The sequence below is a fragment of the Podarcis filfolensis genome (assembly GCF_964270895.1).
Source record: "Podarcis filfolensis genome assembly, chromosome: 2".
In the NCBI taxonomy this organism is placed as follows: domain Eukaryota; kingdom Metazoa; phylum Chordata; class Lepidosauria; order Squamata; family Lacertidae; genus Podarcis; species Podarcis filfolensis.
In genome coordinates this window covers 48,056,683-48,083,505 of record NC_139605.1, presented here as the reverse complement: position 1 = coordinate 48,083,505, position 26,823 = coordinate 48,056,683, and the positions used below count along the sequence as shown (strand labels likewise).

At 40.8% G+C, this 26,823-nt stretch overlaps 1 protein-coding gene and 1 long non-coding RNA gene across 17 annotated transcripts in view; one reads left to right on the top strand and one right to left on the bottom strand.

Moving 5' to 3' along the window:
- Positions 1–8,506, top strand: part of ATP2B2 (ATPase plasma membrane Ca2+ transporting 2) — a 353,226-nt gene extending 344,720 nt beyond the window's left edge. For 10 of the 16 annotated variants that reach the window (XM_083603273.1, XM_083603266.1, XM_083603264.1 and 7 more), the window contains one exon: positions 877–4,467. In XM_083603273.1, the coding sequence (XP_083459399.1) occupies positions 877–1,188 (312 nt within the window). In that variant the 3' untranslated portion in view covers positions 1,189–4,467. Of the gene's footprint in view, positions 1–876; positions 7,265–8,296 lie in introns of those variants that run through there. The other 6 variants (XM_083603278.1, XM_083603265.1, XM_083603267.1 and 3 more) reach the window with 2 other exon arrangements.
- The window catches only part of LOC310757877, a 518,075-nt gene that overhangs the window by 474,243 nt on the left and 17,009 nt on the right, over positions 1–26,823 (bottom strand). The window lies entirely within an intron of this gene.

The window sequence follows — 26,823 nt, the reverse complement described above, 5'->3', positions numbered from 1 at the left end:
TTAATTGTTTATTAATAAGTTATTTTAAAAACAAATGGCTAGAACAGTGGGTCTATACTCGAGTGTTTACCTCACATATGCATGAAGAAAAAATAAAAGTTGTATCAACAATTACATGTTCACATTATCCAGGCTTCCAAGTGTAGTTGTTGTGTGCCAATTAGCTGTGTTTATGTGATTACTGTGACTTTTTCCTGTATAGCATGTTTTTGCCTAAGTATTTTGTCTGCTTGGCTTTGTGTGTGTGTGCGTGTGTGCGTGTGTGTGTGTGTGTGCTTTTGGCTGCTTCATTTAGATCTTGCTTTTTTCAAAAACCTATGCTCTGTTCTTACATTTGGCTCCTATGTTTGTCTCTCATACCTATCCATCCATCCAACTGTGTCTATGTTTTGTGCTTTCTCGTTTGAGACATACAATTTGTTTCATGTTGGGGTTTTTTTTTTGTGTGTGTCTATATAAATGAAACTTTTTAAAGAATAAATTAAAAGCTTTCTTAATTATTCACTGCAAACTATCAACATGCATGGTTCTACATTTGCATTTGAATTAACATGGCTTGTCTTTTACTAGGGAAATATCACATGAGTGGATGTTTGCTTTCTTTAACCAATGCTTCCCATCAGTTCTGGGAACAGTTCTGATGGCTTTAATCTCATATGGTTTTAACATTGCAGTTGATTCAGACACCTAAAATGCACAAAACTGAGCCACTTGTTTATGCATTTAGCATCCAGAGACTATGGACTACAGCTGCCTGCTCTGCCCTAACCATATGCCACATTTTTTTCACCAAAACAAAAAAATGTAAATCATAATGAGATGTTTTGAAAAAGCAGTTACCACTGACATCTTTTCTATCTTTTTCCCTCCTCTCAGATCCGCGTCGTGAAGGCATTCCGTAGCTCTCTCTATGAAGGGTTAGAAAAACCAGAATCTAGAACCTCCATTCACAACTTTATGACTCATCCTGAATTTAGGATAGAAGATTCCCAGCCCCATATCCCTCTCATTGACGACACAGAACTAGAAGAAGACCCTGCACTCAAGCAAAACCCAAGTCCACCGTCTTCACTGAACAAGAACAATAGTGCTATCGACAGTGGAATAAACCTTACAACTGATACAAGTAAATCAGCTACCTCTTCTAGTCCAGGAAGCCCGATCCATAGCCTGGAGACATCACTTTAGCTGAAAATGTCACTGCAAAAATATTAATATAAATATATACATAGAGAGATATGTATAAACAATGCTGGCTGAGAAGCTGTTTGAACTCCTGTTCACTTTGAGAGAGGGGGGGACAGAACAAACCACTGATCATGATGGTTTTGGGGGATTTACATATGGCTGATTTACATATTCCCCTCTTGCTCCCCCCCCCCTGCAAAAACAAACAAAAACAATACAAATGCCCTCCTGCATGAATGTACTACCCACTTCCAACCTTCCCTTCTTTTTATTCCTTAAGCAGGAAATGCAGAGGACTTCTTTGAGGCTATTTATCCAATTCACTGGTCTGTGAGTTTTTTTGGGTTTTTTTAATGCTTGTGTGGCATGGACTCAGTTGTATAGATTAATTTAAATATTTTTTTGAAGTTGCAAAGCTTAACTTGCACAGTAGATTTGCACCAGTTGGACAGAGGAACCTAAAATAAGCATTTATGAGACTATATATAGAAATATATAAATATATACATAATATAATTATATATGTGTATATATCCATATATATATTTATATCTATATACAGATATAGATATATATATATATATATATAAAGTTTCTTTGTTGGCATGTTGCCTTTTTCTGCTCAAATTGCTATATTTTAACTTATTTATGTCCTAAAAATAAAGAATGTAATTTGTTTACAGAACTGTAGATAATATCCTTAACTATTTGTAGGATTAAGACAGCACTTCCTGCCGAGATAATATTCAAATCGCTCAATTCAATGAAAATTTCTGTAATATGGCACCCTGGATGTTTTATTACAACTGTGATCAGATTTTTGCCTGATAGGTTTTTCTTTTTTTGTTAAATAATGTAGATATTGCTAGCAAATAACAAAAGAAGCCAAAATATAATATATTGGATGTAGCATTGTGATCCTATATAGAGGGTGATGAAACAGAAAGGCTTCCTTTGTTTTAAATACACATTTAAATGATCAGGTTTTTTGCTCTCTCTTTTTTAATGAATTATTTGACCTTATTTTGATGCAATACTTAATGATGAGGCCATTTCATTATTTAAGTGTATTGCAATGGCTTCTTAAACATATTTTTTTTAAAGATTATAATAAACCTCAGTGGAGTTTCTGAATATCAGTTCAAAAATAAGTTATATTTGGCTTTGTATGAAGATCAAACTAATGTTGAAATACTGTGTGCTGGATTCTATTCCATTAGAAATTTAGTCATTTATTTCTTGAAAAATATGGGCTGTTGGCATTTTGGATGAGAACCACTATGGTTTGTTGCTTTGACATTTAAAAAGAAAAATAATATCATTTTCTGCACTATGTAGACCTGAATGAAACTTTATGAAGTGTATACTGAAATGTGCTTTGTGTGATTATTTTTAAACCAAGCTTGTCTTCCTGTAGTCACAAAAGTATATTATAGCAAATCCACTAATGTTGTTTTTCCCTTGTATTGTGCTTTCTACACTGAAAGCCATTGTAAACAACTGCAATATTCTGGGTGAGATTTCTTTTTTCTTCAAGATGGTAACAGCCCTGGTAATTTAAAAGCTTATATAATTGCTATGTCAACCACTTGAATGCAAAGCACTTTGTGGGTCACAGATTTTTCATAAATGACTTTTGTATTTAATACAAGGTTTGCTTCAAGACTTTTCAGCAAATGATCTTTTCCATAAACTTGTACAGTGCAAAAGACATTTTGATTAATATGATCAATTATGCCAGAAGAGTTGGGGGGAAAGCCCTTTAAATTAGCTTGAAAACTTTATATGTTGTTGTATTGCCTGCTGTTTTAAAGTTGGCTAATAAGGTGGAACAACTGTAGTGGGAAGAACTATTGCAAGCCAGAAACTCTTCAGACAAGATGAGATTCCTGGCCAACTACAGTTTCAGATGACTAATGTTTTGAGGGCATATCAGAACTATTCTGCCAGGTAAAGTTCTAACCACCTTGAATTGCCAGCTTCTGGACTTTCGTAAGAAGCTTTTAATGTCTTTTGGCTCTACATAATTCACTCTGATCCAAACGTCTGGCTGAACAGCAAACCTTCCCAGGCTTACACAACCCTCTTCTCAACAGACAGTGTTACCCGCTTCTTAAATCTCAAAGCTGGCATGACAGTCCAGTTGACCAGCTTATTCTTAAAATCAAACTGACTGACAGTTAGGCAGGGTTTATCCCTGGATTGTAAATAACAGCAACTAACTTTTGTGTAACACTGAAGTTCTATGATCTCCTTGGGATACTATATTTGAAATACAATAAAGTCTATTTACAGGGAAAAGCATGTAGCTCTGGGCTGAAGAAACTACGAAATTGTTGGCACTGGAATATTTTGCCCCCTAACAACTTAATATTGATGATTTGCCTTTTATTTCAAGCTTGATTTTCATCAGATACTTTTTTGATTTTCATTTCATTTTCTGTGTGTGCGCATTGTAATACAGATTCTTAATAACTAGTAGGGTACTATTTGAGACTTGAAAAACTGTTAAAAAGAAACCAATATTTCATTCTGTACATATATAGTTTAAAAAGAAAGAAAAAGACAATATAACGTATATATTAACTGTGATGCATAGGAAACTTCGGATTCTGTCAACAGAAACCATGATCTCTCTTTATATATATATATATATATGTATATGATAAACAGACTTGGGGGGGGGGGAGAAAACAGATGAGCTGATAACAGCCTTTCAACTACAAGCTTTGCACCTTGTTCCCTTTCTTAATTGCTTGGCCTCTCTATGATGGGAAGAATGGATAAAAAACCAAAATGGTCTATATGTTGAAATTCACTGCAATACATAAAATGCTTGCTCTCTGCGTACTGTACCTAAAAGCATGAGATTTGTGGAAAAAAATACAGCAGTACATTTGGCAATTCATCCCACTAGGGGTTATTATTCCTATATGTTTATTCATCTGTTTTTATGAATTTTTTAAATCTAGACAATAATTGTAAATAAAGAACTTACTGTCTCTGTTCATTTAATACTATGCAAAAGGTTATGCTTTCTATTGTTATTCCTACAGTGTGATGCTGGAATGTTTGTGGTTTCAAAAAAAAAACGGAAAAAAACACACAACAGTAAAATTATGTGATGTAAATTATTTTATAGTTTGAAACAAAATGATAACGTTTTACTCTTGCTGCTTACTGTCTAATAGCTATCTCCTGGCAGGAGCACAAGTGGAAATTGAAAAAAAAAAGTAATAAATTCACAAAGCAGCATGAACAATAAAAGTCTGAATATAACATCCTTCTTTATTTCCACTGTCAGTTGAAACAACACATGTATTTTTCAATGCACTTAATACCAGACACTTATAAATGATAGCTATGCTCTGTCTTTGCAGTTGGAGGCATTATCCTTCTGAATATCAGCTGCTGGAAACCTCTGGAAGGGAGCACTTCTGTGCTCAGGTCGAGCTTACTGGTCTCTGATAGGCAACTGGTTGGCCATTGTGATAGCAGGATACGGGACTAGATGGGACAAAGTCCAGATCCAGCAGGCTCTTCTTTACATACTTATAAATATTTTGGAGCACTGAAGGATTTGGGGGCAATGTTCTCTTGGGAGCTGCTTGCTGATCAGTTGTGGTTCACTAAGTCGAAGGCTAGCCCCATTAAAGAAGAAGCGATCTTTGCTAGGAAGTCATAAGCCTCTCCCTGACATTTTTTGTGTGTGAATAGAGACAACTATACCACATCTGTAGTTGGTAAGCATATCTGACCAATTTAGCTTCATCACTAGTATCCTGCCAAATAGTAAGGAGGGTACCACACAACAGATCTAGATGTGTGATAAATTCACTTTCTATAATCACCTTTTGTATCTTATTTCTATGCAAAGGCAAGAATTTTACTACACCTTATTTTTAAAAAAACAAACTATCGGAAAGCAGAATGTGGTAAACTTACCCCTTTGAGTAGTAAAATTCTTGCCACTGCATGACAAGATGAGAGCTATTGTATTCACTTGCAACTTTTCATTATTTAGGCTGCCTCTTCCTCCCTCTTAAAAAAAAAAAAGCAATGATGAGGCACATGACAATACAAAAACATCTGAGGTTTCTTTTCTATTAAAAAAGAAAGATGAAACTGGTTACCACTTACCAAGTATTACTGCAGAGAGCATGCAAGTTATTCCTTCATGGATAGTTCCATATTTGCAGCCTTCTTGGCAGAATCAGGAGAGGGTAAGTGCATTCTAATCATTAAAACAGAGGAGGCTACCTTCATCAATGCTCAAGTTAAACAGAGTTGCGAAAGCTTTTTGATTCCTTCATGTTCCCACTGCAATAACATTAAAGTACATAATGAGCTTGTGCATAGCCTTGACTCCTCCCTTTCCATTTTATTTTTTAATCTTTAGCAAGCCCTATCAGTGGAGATAGTTTCAGAGATCAATGAAAAACAGTAATAATCTCTAAACTGAAGGGCCACTTTGTCGGCACTGTATCATGAGTATGGAGGTTTTAGTTTCACTATTTGGCCAGAGTGAAAATGTTAGAAGCAGCTCACAAAGAGACCCTCTATTTTCTACCCGGCAACTTAAAATGGATCATTTAAAGAAAGAAAACTGTGGTATGAGTTGTCATTTTCCCATATCTTATTTTGGGGCTGATAGAGTGAAAGCAACTGAACTTCTATATGAAGAAGTCTAAGCCAATGGTTTTGTATGAGGTCGGTTGCACTACTCTGTCAGGAAGATGCCTTTGAAGTAATTCTTTGCAAATATTAATGGCTTTCTGAATGGGGTATCACAGTTAATGTGTTTCTAATAAGCAGCAGCAATGGCCAGGGATGTTAATGCTGGACGGAAATGATGGAACCAGTGTGGGATATAATTTAATGCAGCTATTACTATTTTCTGCATTGGTTATAAGTGACTTGGTCCCCTGCTTCTTGCTTTTTCTCAAAGCATGAAGAATATAAGTAGCTGGACATAAAAACTTGTCCTAGAGAGACAATGGAAGAACATATTTTAAGGTTTGACATATAAGTTACCACATGCCCATATAAAATCATTGCCCTATGTTTCCCATTTCAGTAGCAACTTACCTTCTACTGTTATGAGAACCATCAAGTAATATTAAATTGAATCAATTAACAATTAACAATTTGATTCCCTTAAATGTGAACCTTGAGTGCCTGCATTTAATTTATACTGCTTTTTGGTAAAATGTGCAACATAGATGTATTTTTGAATTTTATAGTTTAACTATTGTACTTGATAATACTTTGTTAAACAATCAATTTAATTTACTTAATCTCATTTAAATCACCAAATACAAAATATCAGATTCAAAAAAGCAATTGGTAACAAGTTAAAGTGACAATTTGAGTTCAGATTCGCAATAGTAAATCACTGCACTTCACCATAAATTCATGTGGTTTGAGTGCTCAGTCCAGCTATATAAGTCCAGCTATATAAGTTTAAACACACCTAATATTCTGAATTAGCCCAGATCCATAAATGCTCACAAGAAGGAAAATATATGCTGTTAGGCCTGTTACACCCTCTCCTGAGGGGAAGTTGCTACAATGCAATATATATTGCATTTAAACTACACCACAAATAATTTTTAAAAGGCTCTGATGGCAGTGTTTGACCACACTGGTTTAATGGAGCCATACTTGGGTTTCTGTACCACATGATTAATGGCAGGAAGTTGTTGGCCAGTATGATGACTCCAGTTGTTTGGTCATGGCAGACACAATGCATCCTGACATGGGGTTTAGACTGCCTGGAAGGTGCATTTTGTCATGATTCAAGGACAAGCAGGCTGCTAGCTGTTCTTGTCTTTGAGGAAGGACTACCTGCTTTACCAACCTTTTGCAGTAAGCTTCTCTCCTCCACTGATTGGGCATGGTTGTTGCAAAGTCTCTCTTTTCCTATATTTTGTGTGTTCGGATGGTCCTTTGTTAGGCTAGAAGTTTTACGTTGATGAAGTATATTATACTATTCCTTTGTTTTTTGCAGTTTGTCACAGCTTGGGCAGGTATACAGTACAGGATCTTGGGATTTGGACACTGGCCTTTGACACAGGTAATTAGGCTTGCTAGTATGTATCTGAAACTGGGTCATTTGGATAGTATCACTGTAACAGGGTTTTTTTGGGGGGGTCAAACAGTGCTAATTTAGGGATGCATGATGTGAGTCTGTATATTTCTGTGGAGTTTTCTTTGCCTACACGTGCTTTTGGGTATCTATGGAGATGCTGTGGCGTGTCTCAAATAGCCCTGTATTTACAAATCATTTTTGAACACGTAGGGTTCTTTCCTCCACCCACCTCCACATCAAAAAGCAGTGTGCAAACTGTTATGCGTTACAATGGTCAGAACATGTCCCATGTATGTTGGTATTTTATATCTGCAAATGTATGTGAAATATTGGAAGCTATGTTACAGTTCTATCTTTTTATATTTTGCTGCCTTGCCTTAATGCATGAATACATTAATGATTTGAGGAAGGGTTGACCTAGAAAGTAACAGCTACAGAGGCTCAAAATCATTCGTTTGCTTCTTCAAGTCTATATACATCCTAATCCAGCTCCGTTCCTGAAGAGTTTCATTACACACCACTTGTTGCAGTACTTGTGAAATTAATGGGCATTTGACTGTGCGTTGTAATTCCTGTCCCATTAATGCAATGCTGACAGACATCTGCACCAAGGGGCACATATATTATGCTCCTCTTCACCTAGTTTATGCAAGAGTCTGCACATCCAGCTACCAATTACTAAGTCTAGCAGATTATCACAGCAATCCTAATACTGATATTTTGCCCTTAAGACAGTCTTCCCCCACCTTGTGTTTTCAGATGTTGTTGGACTACAATCCCCCTCACCCATAGCCAATATGACCACTGGTCAGAGATGGTTCTTTCCCCCACAATATCTAGACTCACAATTGGCAAAGATTTATTTAAGGAAAGTATTCCTAATACATGTACAATGTGATGGCCAGTCTAGATCATTGGTTTCAGTGGGCTCAAGTACATTCAGTAATAATGTGTTATACTGTAGCTTGTGAGTTTTAGCCCAAATGGAAACTAATAATTTTACCTATTTTTCCCAAGCCCTAACCACGTAATTGCCTACAGAGAAGAAGAATGTCAAGAAGTTTAACTGTTGGTTTGCATTCTCTGGATCTTCCGGCCTCCGGATTACTGTTGTTCGAGTATGTCTGTCAATAAGATGTCAAGATGAGATGTGCCTAATTCTCGCACTGGTTGATTTGGAGTGTTGCAAGCTCATCAAATAAAGTTGTGCCTTTTTCTAACCCAAAATGGTTTCAGAGTTTCTTTTCCTTTTCTGGTTGTTGTTGTTGTTTTGCGGGGGGGGGGGTTGCCTCTGCAATGCCCCGTTAGTTGTGTGTGTGCCATACTTATGTGTACAAGGGCTTTCTGGGTCAGGGCCACTGATGTAATTCCCACTGATTTTTATATATTGTGTTTAGAATTTATATTTAAAACTGGAAAGTTATTTTTGTTTCTTAAAATTAAACTCACAAGTTTTATATATTCTAAGCTCATGTATAAAAGTTTGCAAAATGTTTACAATATAACAGTGTTTTTAAAGTAGGATAGAAAACCATTTTTGATCAAGTCAGATTTCTAGAGGTGGCTATTTCACATGAAGTAAGAGAATTGCTATACAGGAAATTACTGTTAAGGATTCTGCTTGAGACAAATTTGCTGCTTTATGTTTTCCTGTAAATCAATGAATAAATTTCTAGATGTAGAACACAATCCAGTGTATAACTTGCAGGCACATAGTTTTTGCATGAACCCAACTCCTAGCATGGTTGTGTGTAGGAACTTAGGAAGCAACCTTATATCAAGTCAGAACAGCAGTCTATCTAATTCAGTGGTGATGGACAGCAGCTCTCCAGGATTTCAGACCAGCCGTCTCTCCCACCTCTGCCTGGAATTGCTGGGGGATGAACCCGCCTGGGACCTGCTGCTTGCAAAACTGAAGGTCTTCTACTGGGTGCTCTGGTATGTGTGCGTCAATAGGAGACTCCATACTCAGAGCAGTGGGTGTTAGAGAGGAAGGGAAGAAGTGGTGATGGATTGAATCATCCTTCTGGATCAGGAGTTGGGAACCCCCAGCGTATGGGCCAGATGCTGACCACAGCTCAATTTCATAATCCTGCTGAGTTCCCTCCCACCAACCAGCAATTAAGTGGGGAGCAGTTGAAAGGAAAGGGGACTCTCGGGTTGTGTGACGTATGCAATTGCAGCTCCTTCTTCTGTAAGAAAATTTGTGGCAAGAAGCTCAAACAGGCAAACAATGTCTCAGCAGAGAGGTTGGTTTATGTTTCTCTAAAAAAAGGTAAAGTTAAAGGACCCCTGACAGTTATGTCCAGTCGCAGACGACTCTGGGGTTGCGGTGCTCATCTTGCTTTACAGGCCGAGGGAGCTGGCGTTTGTCTGCAGACAGTTTTTCCAGGTCATGAGTAAGCCAGCATGAGTAAGCCGCTTTTGGCAAAACCAGAGCAGCGCACGGAAACACCTTTTATCTTCTCGCCGGAGCGGTACCTATTTATCTACTTGCACTTTTGTCAATGCATTCTGCAGCTGTGTACATGGAATTTTCAGAATGTATTTTGAGATTTTGAATAGCTGTAAGAGAAGGCTTACAGTGTGGCACAGTGAGGATAATTGTGTTAGTAATAATAAAAATATTACATTTAAAACCCCCTGTAAAGGGGAAAAAAGAGAACTGGTGTAAATCAGATGCGCAGCTTGACATGGATTAGATACTGTAATTGATAGGCAATAATTTTGGTTGGGGTATTGTTTAGGGGGTTTTGTTGTGAGGACCTGTTATTGCCCTAATTGTTTAAAATGTTTTAGATTGTTTTAAACTGCTTTTAACTTGGTTGTTTTTAAATTTGAGGTTTTTTGTTTTAATGGGAATGTAAGATGAGAAGAGAGGAGCTGGGGAGAGCAGGGGCGACCCCAATTGTAGTGGTTCTGGGCAAGAGGAGGTATGATGTGGTGAGTGTGGCAGGCCGGGTGAGGGGCACATGGCACAGGCAGGCAGGGACTGTGCTGTATGCCAGCCTCACCATTCACCTGGTGAATTGCAGTTGTCCTATCAGTCAGTGCTCAGGTCTGCAGCTGCTGTTGCTGAATGCCAGGTCGCTCCAAGTAAGACTTCCCTCGTTCGTTATTTGATTATGAATGAGGCCAATCTAGTCTGTACAGTGGTACCTCGGGATGGGAATGGAATGCATTACGGAGCCCTGTTTGCATCCTGAACAGAATGTAAGATGCAACGGCGCGTCTGCACATGCACAGGTTGAGTTTTGCCGCTTCCGCGCATGCGCATGATGTCATTTTGAGCGTTTGCGCATGCGTGAGTGGCGAAACCCGGAAGTAATGCACTCCGTTACTTCCAGGTTGCTGTAGAGCGCAACCAGAAAGCGCTCAACCTGAAGCACATTCAACCCAAGGTATGACTGTATTACTGAGACCTAGGTGGGTGAGGGTAGAGTTGGTCTCACCCAGCTGTGCCCACCTGAATGTTTGGTGCAGCATCAGGGCAGACTTAAATGTTGGAGAGGGGGAGCTGCTGTTGTCTATTAGAGAACATCTCTCTCTCCTGGCTTCTCAGTCCGGTATGCCAGGGCAGGGGATCTAGAGAGTGTGTTCCTGGCACTGAACAATTGGGACAGATTTAAGCATTCTGCTGGTTTACTACATGCCTTTCTGCCCACCAGACTCCCTGTTTGAGCTGACAGAGCTGGTCTCAGAGGCAATGTTGAGGACTCACAGTCTGCTGGTTCTGAGGGACTTCAACATCTATGCCAAGGCAAGTGGCTCTGGAGTGGCGCAGGACTTTATGGCTGCCATCATGGGGCTATCCCAACATGCCACCTGCCCAATCCATGAGGTAGAGGGTGATGCTTGGGAAGTACTTCTCAGCCCCATGGAGCCTTCAATGGGAGGGTGCCTGGGGTTCAATTTTATCCCTCATGTTGTTTAACATCTACATGAAACCACTGAATGGGGTTTTCTGGAGTTTTGGAGTGCGTTGTCAGCAATATGCTGATGACACACAGCTCTACTTCTTGACATCTGCAGGCAAGGCAGTGGATGCACTGGACCCTTGTCTTGCTTCGGTAATGTACTGGATGAAAGCCAACAAACTGAAACTCAATCCAGATAAGACTGAGGCACTGTTAGTGGGTGGTTCCCTAGACTTGATGGGTGGGAAATCGCCTGCTCTTGATGGGGTTACACTCCCTCTGAAGGAATGAGCTTGGGGGCACTTCTGAATCCTTTGCTGTCACTTCAGTTTCAGGTGGCCTCAGTGGCATGAAGTGTCTTCCATCAGCTTCGGCTGGTGGCCCTGCTGCGTGCCTACCTAAGCAGGGATAGCCTAACTTCTGTCGTCTACTCTGGTAACCTCTAGGTTAGATTACTGCAACACATTATACATAGGGCTGCCTCTGAAGACAGTTCAGAAACTTTAGCTGGTGCAGACTTTGGTGGCCAGGTTGCTCACCAGGGCAAGACGGTTTGTGTATATTACACCAATTCTGGTCCAACTGCACTTGCTGCCAATTAGTTTCTGGACCCAATTCAAAGTGCTGGTTTTGACTTATAAAGCCTTTAACAGTTTAGGACCACAATACCTCAAGGACCGACTGCTTCTCCCAGTCTGAACTGACCTGGATCCTGCAATCATCATCGGAGGTCCTTCTTCACGTTTGAGTTCTGGGTGTGAAACAAGCATCCTTGTTCTCCAGTTCTAGGAGCAAACAAGCCTCTGGTCAGCTGGCAAGTGGAGCACCTGGTAACCAGAGATCCCATGGTAAATGAGGATCCTGTAATTTTCCCCACTCTCTGCCACGAAAGACCCACCACTCTTTAGTATTCTGGGAGCAAGGAATCAAATGGTGGTATAGCTGGGAAGCGTTAAATCCAACTTGATTTTAAAATACCTTTTGCATAGGTATTAGCAGGATGTGTTGCTTACTAATTTAAAAATTCATCATTCAGTACTTAATCTGACAGGAAGAGTGAATTAGCACAATAGGAAACAGTTTGACAGCTCATTATAAACTAAACATGCTTCATTTTCAGCATCTTTTCAGATTTCTGGACATCTGCCAGCCTGTTCATCCACTTGTAAAAGCAAAGTTACATGTACCAATTTCATTTCCCCCCTTTCCGCACACTGACAAAATCTTGACATTTTAGTTTTCAAGTTGCTTTTCTTCTCAGCATACACATCTAAAACGATAGGTGGCATTTAATTATCCCCTTCTTTAACAACTGACAGCTGTTTTGCATGGTACATTTTGCATGTGACGACAGCACCTATCCCACCCATGGAATGCTTGAGAGAAATCCTTTTATGCTGATTTCATTCATCATGTGCAACTTCTTTTGCCTTTTCTAAAAACTTGGAAGTAAAAGCATCAATATTCTGCCAATAAGCGTTTGTAGCGCTACATTTTGTGCATGCTCAGAGCTCTTGCTTGCTTGCCTAGTTTCTTGCTGTCCGTCTGCCATGACTATAGCTCCACTTGCCCAGTTGCATACAGCTACTCTTTTTATTTTTAAGTAATCACTTTCTTAGAAATGAATTCCTCCATGCAAGTCCACAACCTGTGTTCCTAAGATATGTTTTGGTCAATCCAGCTTGTTTTTCATGATAACTTTCGAAATTGGGTGTTCTGGCAAAAATAACCCCACATATGGAAGTTCTTTGAGTGGATTTTGGATCATCTACAGCCATAGATATATGAAGTCTTAACAATTTGTAAGCACACAATGGGATATAAAACAATGGCAAAAATCAGTCTGGTACTTGGGGCTGTGGCTGGAAAGCCAAAGTAAGCATCAGCCAACTCTATGACCATTCATGCAGTGATAACTGGCGTAAACACCATCATGCTAAAATTTTTTGTTATAGAGCAGGGAGGCCCAAGTTTTCATACCAAGTGGACTGCAAGAGCACTTTGACACTGAAACCTCCAGAGGGAGGAAGCAAGGCAAAAATTTGACACACATACCACGGCCCTTGTGCCACCTTCCCAAAGCTGGGTAAGTGAAGCACTGGCCTTTGGGAAGAAGGCAAAAGGGTTCTGACAGGGTCCTAGAGCCCTCTTTCCTCCTTCCTAAAGCCCAGCACCTCATCCACCTTTGGGAAGGTGGCATAAGGACTGATGGCTTGGGGCATGTCCAATGTTACTGAAGGTCACAAAAAGGCTTCAGGGACCACCATCAGATGTCGTTTTGGAAACCTTGGACAGCATCTCAATGAACTTTTCCTGAAGCTTAGGATCTGGGCAATATTACCACCAACCAATGTTTGATCTCAGGAATTAATAGCCACTGTAAGACACCCCACCTCATGACTGATGTAAACATCAACAGAATCAGTAAGTTTCTGTGCATAAGACACTTGAGTGTGGACCCATAAACCTCCAGTTTGCTGAGGTTTAAGGAGCAGTATGGAGCTGCTTGCAAATGGCTTTCAAAGAACAGTGTGGGGCTGCTTAAAAACCTCTTGTAAACCACCCCACACTGCTCTTTAAACCTGCTTTGAAAGCCCTTTGAAAGCAGCCCTGTGCTATGTTTTGAAGTCCCAGCAACCAAGACCTCAAAGTGCAGCATCACTTGACATCACTATGACAAGAGATGATTGACAGGTTCTTCCTACCTGTCAAATTTGGCCCGCCACGACTGAGTAGATTAAAATCTGTCTCACTGGCCAGAAAGCATTCCCCATGGCTGATTTGCAGGTCTTCAAACAAAGCATATTGGAAGCAAATCAACTTCTAAAGTAGACACTGCAATTGCTAATCTTGTATCAGATACCCAGAGCCTTATTTGCAGCCCTATCTGATTCTATCAGCTGCATTTATCCTAGTCCAACTAAAACCCCTCTTTCTCTCCTGCCAAAATGCAACATATTAAATTGTATCTGGCTGCTGGAACAAATTTATGTCCCTTTTGCAAACTGATGTGTGTGGGAGGCTGAAGCAACAAACTCCTTTTGTTAAGCCGCTGATCACCAAGTAAGTTTGTCAGATAAATCATAGCACTGTAGAGTTGGAAGGGACCCTGAGGATCATCTAGTCCAACCCCCTGCAATGCAGGAATATGCAGCTGGTCCATACAGGGATCGAACCTGCAACCTTGGCGTTATCAGCACCATGGTCTAACCAACTGAGCTATCTGAAAGTAGCTAAAGCCGAAGAGATGGGTCTAAATAATGCAGGCAGAAACATAAAAGGGACAGTACTCTTTTTAGTGCATATACAGGGTTCAGAAGAATGACCCATATGTGAGTGGAGCATATTTAAAGAATACAGTTACATGTGCCCACATTCCCAGTAATCCTAATTGGGAATCTCAAAGAGTTGTCTTTGATTTGGTAGCAAAACTGAAATGCCGTCCTTCTGCAACGATAATTTTAGCTTTTTCTTTTTCATTTCTAAGGCTTCACTAAGGAAATACCAAGAGCATTCATTATTTGACAATGCAATACTTATCACTGACAATTCTGAATTTCAAAATACTAGCCTACATGCATGTTTGGTGTTTCATTCTTGCTTAATTTTTTTAAAAAAAGAGAATTATATTCCAGTTTAGGTTAATCTGTATAACTGGAAATCATCTTCTTTGAAAACAGTTACATGCATACCATTATAAACCATTTTGAAAACTGACTTTCCTCAAGCTATTTCCAGTTGAACGTTACAATGAAATAGTTTTCCTGCTACAGCTGAGAAACAGATGCCATTTGCTTATTCTGTTCCCAGTGTTGAAAAACATCACCAAAGATTGCCAGCTTCAGTCCACAAAGATGCAGTATGCAAATTTCCAGGCAATCAAAATAGTGACTGGTGGAGTTTGGCCACCCCAGCTCAGGCCCTGTGCAAGGCTACTTTTTTCAACAAGGGAAGCACTGCTTTTGCATCACTTCTCATGGCACAATTAAAGCACAGTGCCTCTTCTGCAAATTCCAAGAGGTACACATCAGTATTACACACACAGCGCACTCAAGAAATGCCACTTAAAATGCTACTCAACAAAAAGAAAAGAAAAATGGTACTGGAAGCTATGAGAGGGTGAAACTACATGTTACACCACTACAGCATGTAACATAACCTCTTCTCTTCAGTCATCCTTGGGAACAGGCAATCTGCTGTGGAGAAGGAGTGGGAGGGGAAATGCTGGACCTTTCTTCCACCCACGGCACAACTCCCCTCATCCAGCCACTTCATCTCCTGCCTACTGGGCTCTTGAGGCTTCATTGAGAATACCTGACTTTGTATTCTTGTTAATGCTTGTGTTTTATGTATTCTGTAGCAGCAATGATGAAGCATGGCTAATGAATGGCTTCTGTGGCTCAAGTACATAAGCTTTTAAACACCATTGAGAAGCAGTGATCCAGATCAGACGTATTACACGGAATGACATGCCTACCTGTGCCCCATAATACCTTCATGCTGCACATTTGCTCCAACATAATTGACATTTGGTTAATCATAATATACCTGAATGAAGTGGGTGGCCTGCATGCAATTTTTCTGCCCAGCAAAATGGGCCTATAGTGGTAACAGGCATGAGTTTTATTTTTTATTTTGGTGGGGGAAAATCTTCTTGCACAAGTACACAGAGGGGAGACATTGCCAGGGAGGTAGTTACACTGCGTGGAATGAGAGAGATCAAGCATTCTACTAGCCTTAATATTAGTGCTGGATCATCTCCCCTCACTTCATTTTGGAATCGGCTCAGTCCTTATGAGCTCTCTTCTCAAGGAATGTTTGTAAAAAAAATCTGCTTTCCGGAAGTGCTCTTCCAGCTTATGGTGCTGAAATATGACTGCTGTTGCATGCTTTTTTATTGTTCCTAGCACAAGCCATAGTTAAGAGCCCCTTGGAAATTCATATGACACCCCCCAATCTTAGATGTGGATGTGAAGCAGCGACCACTTAAAACACTTGCAGGAGGTTATCAAAAGAAGTTATCCTAAAAGTAGGAAATATGCACCAACACTGAAAGAAGGGTTTAACATTAAGATCCATTTCTGTACCTGAAATGATAGTTTGAGAGATGCAAAATGTGAAGAACTGCAGTTAACCATTCACAACTGTATAAAATTTGTGAGAGATAGTGGTTACAGACTGGAGACCAGCTTTTGTGTCTAAAGGGCAAATAGTGAGAGGAACCTGGTGCTAAGGAGCTCACTCCATCAGCGCAAACCTTTCTCTTTGTGTGATGGAATGAACTTTCCTCCCCTGTGGGCTGTCTGGGGATTCTTCTAAATCCCCCACACTTAATTTAAGGAAAGGGGGCACAGAAGGAAAGAGAGGGTAGAAAACTCTTGCACTGGCAGAAGTTATTATGAGCAGAAGCTTCTGCTAGCTCAGGCACAGGCAAACTCACCCCTCCAGATGTTTTGGGACTACAACTCCCATCATTGCTGACCACTGGTCCTGTTAGCTAGGGATGATGTGAGTTGTAGTCCCAAAACATCTGGAGGGCTGAGTTTGCTAGCTGGACCAGTAAGCTGAATCCACAGTAATAACATAATAAGATGCAGGATAGACAACAGTCCATAGTGATGAATTCACAGCAAAGGACTATGCACATTACAACTGAAATCAGACTATAAAAAAGAAACGAAGATTAAGGAAAACAAGCTGAACAGAATAAAAATGTTTGAACAGAAGAGGAGCATCTAAGATTCATCTGAAACCCCACACCACTTCAAAATACCTGTCTAGAGATGTAAGAAGGCATCAGTTTCCATTCCCTGTGTTTGTGACATATGGTCTCCATTCTGCTTCCAACAAAAGCAGCATTATTTGCCATGGTGTCTGCTATGGCGATGTTTTATGTAATTAATTACATAATTATATTATCATTACATTATTCTACACCATTCATTTCAATGCAGAGAAAACACAATGTAAATTTGGGGGCAGGGGTTCATAAATTATGTATTGTTATATATCATTTGAGGACTGAATACAACAACAGTTGTACTGGATTAATTTCTGTTCCAGACAAGGGATGAACAAGTGAATATTGGCAATTTCTAGTCCTGTTTTGGTCAGAATTCTCCAACATTCCTATCCATCACAAGAGGCAAAATGAGGAAGGATGAAACTAAGGAAAATGACAGTCCACTAGGCCATTGATGGAATTTCTATCACTGCAAGTATTATAAGAGCTGCTAGTTAAAGAAATGATCTATTTTCAAAGTTGGTTCTGCCACCACTTACGATCAGGCTCCCTGATTCTTGTTGAATTTCTCTTGCACCAGGAAAATATTTCCAAAAATCCAGACCTACTTTTGCAGTCCATGAAGAAGGCTGTGAAAATGAAGTGGCAAAAGTGGGATGGCATTTTTGAGGGGGTCTCAGCACTATGAAGAACAGGATCCCTGCTATTCTTACTTGGATCCAAAGCCCTTTACCCAGAGAAGTGTGACACTCCATCCCCATGGCTCATTTCAGCGACACACACCTTTTGAAATACGATTGGGCGGTGTCAAAACTGACAGTTCCACCATCTGGCAGACGACTCACACAGAGATCTAGAAAACCAAAAAACCTTTTTATTAAAAAAGAACTCACTTAAAGACCAGCACTGTTATTCACACCAAAGTCATGTTCATTTCAGGTATTTATAGTGGCTTTATTGTGTAGGAAGTTATTTAGATAGAGATCCACAGATAGTTGTTGGCATACACTCACCATTAAAAATAAATAAATCCTTAGCACAACTCAGTGCACTCCACCCAAGGCCAATAGGTCTCCTTGCTTGGTGGTGTATATAAATCTGGCAACCCCAAACTCGGCCCTCCAGATGTTTTGAGACTACAACTCCCATCATCCCTAGTTAACAGGACCAGCGGTCAGGGATGGTGGGAATTGTAGTCCCAAAACAGCTGGAGGGCCGAGTTTGGGGGTGCCTGGTATAAATAATAAGATCATCATAGTTGTCATCTTTAGGCTCTGATCAGTCATCAGAAGAAATGAGTATGCAGTGTTTCTTTTTGGATTGAGACCAGAGGGCAGATCCTGCACATTGATCACACAGCTGAATGTAACTTTCCCTTGTAGAAAGTTACCCGTATTCTCGCTACTCCACTGTGAGAGGGAACACTATACAGTTGATCTGTGCATTTTAATTGTGTCTCTCTGGGTTGAGTATCTTTAAATTTAGCAGAAGGGGTTTTGTTTGGTTTTGTTTCCTATTCTAAGTTCTTATTAACAGATCATTCTTTACTAGTTTGGTAAATATGCCGTAATCTGTTAAGACACTTTCAGGCAACAAACAGAACCTCAGATGTTTACTTTGCATCCATATTTCAAGCACCTCCCCATTTTATGCATAGAAACCTTCCCAGAGTGCATTCCAAGTCTAGGGGTATTGCACATGTTTAGGATGAGAACAATTTTAAGTCACGGTGGTAGCAGCCTCTTTAAAAAATGGACATGAAACAAATGATGTGCTTTGTAAGAAGGATTGATTCATTTAAAACCAAGGTTTGTTCTAACAGCTTGAAAAGAAAACATTTATCTTTGAAACCTGTATATGCTGTTGCTATTTCAGTGCTTGAATTAACCACATAGTGTCACCCTAGACCATCTAAACCAATCTTGTGTAGACATTGCAGTTTTGTATTTAAATACTGCAGTCCCATGAAGCTCTTCAACTTCATAATGAACAGCACAACCCTAACCAGGTCAACTCGGAAGTAAAGCCTGTTAAGTTCAGATAAGTAGGGTTAGGACTGCAGCCTAAATTGTAGTTTTGGCAAAAGACTTGATGGAGCATGATAAAATAGGGTAAGCAATAGAGATTTCCTGAAACAGTGTTTGACTGATTCTAACTTGAAATTTATTGTTTGGGAGAGCCCAAGGAATTGGGTGGGAGGGGTGATTTACAGTTGGGGAATCCCTCTACCCAAAATTCACTTAGTTGCTTCATAGAGCTATAGTGCCATTGCCCTATGATGCTAATTTATTGTATTGGGGACTAGATGAGCAGGAAGTTGTTATTATTATTCTTAGACTTCTTACCCAAAGATTCCCAAGCAAGTTACAACACATTTTAAAACATGAATAAGTACAACATACTATTAACAAATTCATACAAAGAACATCTATAGAGGTATTGATAGATATACACAAAACAAACCCTACCCCACCCCACCCCCCAAAAAAATCCTTTACAGAAAGCTTTGTCATCAACTCAGTCCACCAAAAGCCTGGGGGAAAGGGTTAGTCACCAAATAGATGCCAATGAATGTGTCAAGCAGACCTCCCTGGGAAGAACTTTCGACACTCCCTTGCCAACACATGCTGAGCTTCCCTCAGAGGAAGGCCTTGGATGAAGATCTAAAGGTAGAGATAGGTTCATATCAAGAGTGGTGGTCCAGAAGATATTGGGATCCTGAACCATAAAGAGCTTTACAGGCCAACACCAGCACTTTGAATCGGGTTCAGATGTATATAGGCAGCCAGTGTATTTGTAGCAGATTTGGTGCTTTATTATCGGGTTGCCTCAAACCTATCAACAGTTTGACAACCCTATTCTGCACTAATTTAAGGTTCTCCACTAATTATCAGAAGGATAATGCCTGCCAGCCAGGTTATCATATAGTCCAGGGGCCAGCAAACTTTTTCAGCAGGGGGCCAGTCCACTGTCCCTCAGACCTTGTGGGGGCCAGACTATATTTTGGGGGGGGGGGGAATGAACGAATTCCTATGCCCCACAAATAACCCAGAGATGCATTTTAAATAAAAGGACACATTCTACTCATGTAAAAACACACTGATTCCTGGACCGTCTGTGGGCCGGATTTAGAAGGCGATTGGGCTGGATTTAGACGGTGATTGGGCCGGATTCGGCCCCGGACCTTAGTTTGCCTACCCTTGATATAGTCAATGTGACCATGTCATGATGCTTCACAGCCAATCAGATTTAGCCAAGTCAGAATATCACTGAGGGCAAATGAAGCCAATTAAGAGTGACAGCGATGTTTCTTGGACCAGTACTTTTCTTTACTCTGAATTGGCACACACTTTTGTTCTCCTTTAGGACAAAAATGGTTAAAAGGTGTGAGCTTTAGAATGCTGTGAAATGTTATCACAAAAGCAGGGGTTTGTAGTGTAATAAAACAAACCCTGAAATGAGCATATTTAGACAGATTAAAGATTTATCCAAGCTGAATCAGGCTTTCTTTGAGTTACTACAAACTGCATGAAAGGCCTCCTGAAACCTTGTGAGCAATTTAGACTTTGGGAGGCAGATTTTGTAGCTTTAAAAATTGAAACATTTCTCCCCAGGCCACTGTGAGAACAGGATACTGAACTAGATCCATCAGAAACTTCATATGTGTCAGAGCTGCCCAAGGTCCCAGCTCACAAAGGACCAATGCCACTTCGTTGTTAAATACGAAAGTCTTTATTGAAGTTCAGTTTCACTTCCAGAACCGCAGCATGCAGCTCTACGTCTCTACTTTTAGACCGCTGATGCTCCGTCTGAGTCTCCTCCCCCCATACACCAGTTTAAGACTCTAGCCTTACTCCACCTCTTCCTCTGTTCTTTCCGCCTCTGGTTCCGCCTGTCCGTTGGGGTCTCGCCCTTTCTAGACTCTTCTGACGCTGAATCCCCTGAGCCTTCCCCCTCCCTCCGGCGGGCTTTAGGAGCTGGTTCCCCATCCGGGTCTCCTGCTGTCCCCCGTGCCTGTACATTTGAACTTGGCGCGCGCGCCCAGCCAGCAACTTTCCTCCTGACCGTTTCACTGCTGCTGTCACTGCTTCCCCCTTCGGGGAGGCTAGCTGCAACTGACCTCCCCTCCGTTGGAGGCGTGGTCAGCCCTGACTCACCTTCTCTCCCCGCTGGAGGAGACGCTGGCCCTGACACATGTGACTCTTCCCCCCCACTACGCTCTGGTGGGGAAACTGGTGCTGATCCCCCGCTGCTGCTTCGGGGTTCCCCGCTGGCTCCTTGTTTCTGGTGCGTTCCCCCTGGGACCCCCCCTTGCCCTGACCATCGGCGCCCCCTTCTGGGAATCTTCTGATTCGCTGGAGAAGCTCATGGAATCTCTCGGGCCACTGTCATACTCCCCTACGCTGCCCTCGGATTCTTCCCCTTCGCTCTCCATTTCCTCTCTCCCCTGTGCTCCTGCTCCTGAGCCCCTGACAATATGTTATTACTTCCACCTTCTCCTGACTTATCAGCTACACACACATCCCTTCTAGCCTTGCTCAGGCCCCCTCCTCTCTGAAGTGGAATCTGCAATCACGAAAGAATGTGGTTGTTCTGGAGACACTTTACCAATAGATCTGCGACTCTTCACCACTTCCTGGGACTTTTAAAACCCGTTTTTACTGTGTCTGGAATCTTTTCTGCCAGTCCAGGGGTAGTACATTATCCTCATTTACAGAGAAAGATCTCTCTGATGGTTGTGCTCCTGAAGATCAATGACAAGGGCATAGCCACCTTAATCGCCACTACAGTGTGTTTGTGGAAGTGGACTGTTAAGACAGAAAGATAATATGTATAAGCATCCTTCCAACAAGAAACCTAGGAAGCTACATACACTCTTTCCAAAAGCAAGGTTTTTCTTGCTCCTCATGCTGTATTCTAACATGTATAAACCCCTGGAACAAAACACTTGGCAAAAGTAGTGATACAATATTTCCACTGCTTCTTTGTCCTTCTGTGAATATTTTAGAATTATTTTGGTTTGGCTGAATCCATTTGAATAGCACCTTTTTGTGCCTTGGAACTGTAGACTTGCACTGCATGCTGAAGGTGACCCAATTTCAGTGCTTTTCCTAAAACCAAAATAACTCTAGGGGCTAAGTCACCTTTAAGGTAACAGTCACCAAGGTGATTTTTTGTGACAGCTAAGCTTTCTCAATCTTCTCTTTGAAGACAGTTTCATTTTCCACCTTAAAAATTTATCACCATTGCTGTAAGTCCCATTCCGTTTGCAAGGTGAAGGTACGGCTTGGACCGAGTTTTTGTAAGCCACAACCAGCCACACACACCACATCGGAAGAGAACTTTGCACACATGGAATCTGTATGCACAAGCACATCCTGTATTCCAGGGAAGATATGATAACAGTTAATTAAAGAACTCACACATCCAAAAGAAGCAACTCTCTCATCTGCAAATTGATATGATTGCTGTGACAAGGATGCCTTCTAGTGTCAGGAACATAACTCTTCAAAATAACTTCTCAGCTGCACCTAGTAGCTCAGCCTATGAGATGCTCTGCTGAGAACGTAGCTCCTAGGACCTTAGCCTTGCTGTTTCCTTAGAATCATGGACTCATAGACTCATGGACTCATGGACTCATGGACTCATGGACATTAGCCTTGCTGTTTCCTTAGAATCATGGACTCATAGAACTGTAGAGTTGGAAGGGACCACACAGATAATTGAGTCCAACCCCCTGCAATGTAGGATTGTATTTTATTTTTACTCAAAGACGGGCTTGAACCCATGAGCTTGAGATTAGGTGTCTCGTGCTCTACTGATTGAGCCAGTGCTTTTTTTCTTAAAAAAAAATAGGGGTACTCTCATTTTCCTACTCATATTGAAATAAAGGTAAAGGGACCCCTGACCATTAGGTCCAGTCGTGGCCGACTCTGGGGCTGTGGTGCTCATCTCGCTTTAATGGCCGAGGGAACCGGCATACAGCTTCCGGGTCATGTGGCCAGCATGACTAAGCCGCTTCTGGCGAACCAGAGCAATGCACGGAAACGCCGTTTACCTTCCCGCCAGAGCGGTACCTATTTATCTACTTGCACTTGATGTGCTTTCAAACTAGTAGGTTGGCAGGAGCAGGGACCAAGCAACAGGAGCTCACCCCGTCATGGGGATTCGAACCACCAACCTTCTGACTGGCAAGTCCTAGGCTCTGTGGTTTAACCCACAGCACCACCCATATCCCATATTAAAATACTGCCCCTCAATTAGGCCAAACTTAGACTCTCAAAATGTTTAGCGGTATGCATACCCCTGCATTCCCCCAGAAAAAAAGCACTGGATTGAGCTATCCCACAGCTTCCTAATATCCGCTTGTCAGGGAGACAACTTTACAATGCAAGGGATATTGGGGCACTTGGTGGTTATAGAGAGGGACTGGGTGTCCTCCTGTCCCTTGAGTGGCTTTTTATGGATAATTTGAAAGAGAGGTGTGGGTGACATTTCGTCAGCACAATAACACAAGTCATTACATTTGCCGCTGCAGCTTAAGCCAATCCATATTATTGGGATGACAAACGGCAAAAGTATGATCTGCTCTTGCAGCTATTCTTGAAAGAAGCTATTAAAAGTAAAAAGTGAAGGCCCAGTGGCTCATGAACCATGCTTATTGGTCCCTTAGAGTCTCTCAGGGAACAAAAAGCCTGTTAAATATAGAGGGTGGCTCAATTGAACTAAATTGCCCACAGCAGCCAACACAAGGGAACACCCGATTTCCATTGTACTCACCATTCCAGAGGGGCTGAGTTTGCACGTTGCCTCTTGCCCCAGTCGAAAGAGACTGTGGGAAAGGGGTCAGGAAGGACTTTGTGCAAGTCTTCCTGGCAACTGTGAGGGGAGAGGGGGAGGGGACAGCTCAGACTTTGAGAGCTGCTTGTTTAACTTTATTGAGCAACTGATGCTTGTGAATGTGCAAGGATTAGAAATGAGTAGCTCAAGGTTACAAGCTGTCTGCCTTTGTTTCAGATAATACCGTTCTGATATAATTTATCAGGACTCTCTTTTTGTCACACCATACAGCTAATGAATATCTTGCTACTACAGCTGCAGAGGCTTAGATCTATTGGCAACTGCCTGTGTTGTGTTCAGCTGCAAATAAGGAGGCAATGAAAAGATCAGCCTCTATAAATGTATGATGATACTACACAAGGTCTGTACATTTATTTTTTTATTTTACAAAAGCTACCCTCAATCCCCCAAGTCTCTTGTTTTGGCATAGGACAGTGTGTACTTAGCATCACAGTTGTTGCCTTGGAAACTGGAAATCACATGATGTGTGCTGCTAGTGGAGCATGCTCAGTGAATGAATAAACAAGGCCAATTTTTCTTCCTTTGCTTTAAAGGCTCTTTGAGACTTCCTGTTGTCAGCTACAGCTGTAAGGAATGCTTAATTTGCATCGTATCGAGAAGCACGGGGCAAACGCTCTGGCAGCGTCTGGGATTGTGGCTGCTTAAACCTAAATTAATGTAGAACAAAACAATTCACACTCCACTGCTGTGGGAAAGTTCAGACTCCCAGCACGGAGACTTTCCAAGATGTCCACGCAAGGAAATTCTTCCGTTAAGCGGGGAGGGGAAAATTAGCCAGTAAAAAATCTCTGTAGGAAGCTTCCCTCAATCTGAACACAAAGAAGACCTTGGGTCACTTTGAACCCTACTGGTGCTTGTTACATCTTATCATTAGGAGTTTTGTTTTATTTTGTTCTTAAACATAAAGATCTTTTAAAGGGGGGGGAATCTACAAAAAACTATTCCCAGCTTTCCTTTTTAAAGTTGGCCCAACATCCTTTCTTCCTTTCTTCTCCCTCCTGTCCCGCCCCCTCACCCCTTTTTAAAAGGAGGTTAGCTAATTCTTCTGTTGAAGGCTGTAGTGCTGTACTTTCTTCCCATTTGCATGTGGATGTGTGCCTAGAATTCCTGATCAGCCCTCCGCAGACACTTGCTACTTTGTGGAGCTTGCAGCATAGGGATATTCAAGCCCAGACCCAATCTGGTTTTGTTGTTTTTCTCCAAAGAATAAGATCTCTGTTGGAGTTGACTTGAATCATGCTGCTTCCTTGGTGCTAAATTGAGGACATCCTATAGAAAGTGCTGGAAGTTTTGTTTCCCCTTAAAGGGTTGTTTCTCATTACAATGGCATTGCCCCTTGAATCTCTGGGATGATAGGTCTTCCAGAAATAAAATGTTTAATAATTGCTGTAATGAGATCACCAAGTTTAGTTTCTACTACTATTCCTAGTGGAAGTAAGTAGCTATCCCCCTGCTTCTCTTTTACAACTTAAGGAAATGCTTTTCACATGTTCATATCTTACACATTGGCTGAAAGTCAAAGCAAAACAAAAAGCAAACAAAAACCTACAGATGAGGGTTTTCCAATCCTTTGTTATATGGAGAAATTCAATTTTGGTTGCATTGTAAGAAATGGGCAAAAAACCACAGTAGTGAAAATAGCATACAAACAAACATTATATTAGGAACAATTGCTTTCAAAAAGTGTATATAAAATTGCACTAAAATGCTAGTGGATTTTCATAAATATTTTTAAAATTAAAATCATAAATTGCTGTAGAATTGTAGAAAATTGAATTTAAGTTTGGAAAAATGAAAAATGAGAAAACCAAACTTGACAGATTTGTCCATCCCCACTTTCTTGCTATCTCAATTAATCAATGTCCTTGATGAGAGAAAGGAGTACTAGGGAGAGGGTATTCAATTGCACCCATCCTTGGGTAAGAGAGTTGGGTGAGAGATAGCAACCTGAATAAGAGCCAGATTGCTGTTGGATGCTGTGTTGTGTGTAGTGGTGGATATGTATGAGATGAAGGAGAAGAACGGGATTAGTGACATTGAATGAGTAGTAGGCATTGTATTATTTGTGTAGATGTAAGGAAGAATTTGAGCGTGGGGTATAAGTATTGGTGGGATAAGTGTTGTATTTTGTGAATCAGGATATGTCTTCACAGGACTTACTTTGCCAAACCTTTATTAGGCATTACAAATATAAAGGTAAAGGTAAAGGGACCCATGACCATTAGGTCCAGTCGTGACCGATTCTGGGGTTACGGCGCTCATCTCGCTTTATTGGCCAAGGGAGCCGGCATACAGCTTCTGGGTCATGTGGCCAGCATGACTAAGCCGCTTCTGGGGAACCAGAGCAGCGCACAAATATAGGCCATCATAAAACATCCATGTATAATTTTAAAAAATATACACAAAACAGTCTTGGCAGGAGAGATGTTTTAAAATGTGCTACAATATTTTTGTTTTCTGTGATTTTATTCTTTTATTACATTGCATTTTATTGTAGTTCCTTAGTTCCATTGTTTGTTATATAACTATTGTATTTGCTATTTTGTAAACTGTGTAAAGACTCTCTTAAATACAGATGTACCTCCGTTCAACTTCTGAAAATTTGGAAACCAAGGCCCAGCTTCCAATTGGTTCCCGATTGCACAGGCATGCCAGAAACAGTAGCGGTAGCCGCACTGGACATTTGGCTTCCAAAAAAAGTTCGAAAACTAGAACACTCACTTCCAGTTTTAGATTGTTCAGGAGCTGGAACATTCTTTTTTTTTTAAGAATAATTTTTTATTAATCGACCAATCACATCAAATCAAACCAAATTACATAAATTCCAAATTACACAGCCAAATTTTAAATTTTTGTTGGGGGTACCCATATTTCAAGTTCCGAAGGGGATCCAATCAACTTCTTGCTTCTTACTGTTGTTTTAATGTCCACAAATCTGACCTTATGATGTTCACAGTACTATCCAGTCCTTTCTTATTGTTTTTCCACATCTCTTGTTGTTATTTTCATATATTTTTTCCTTT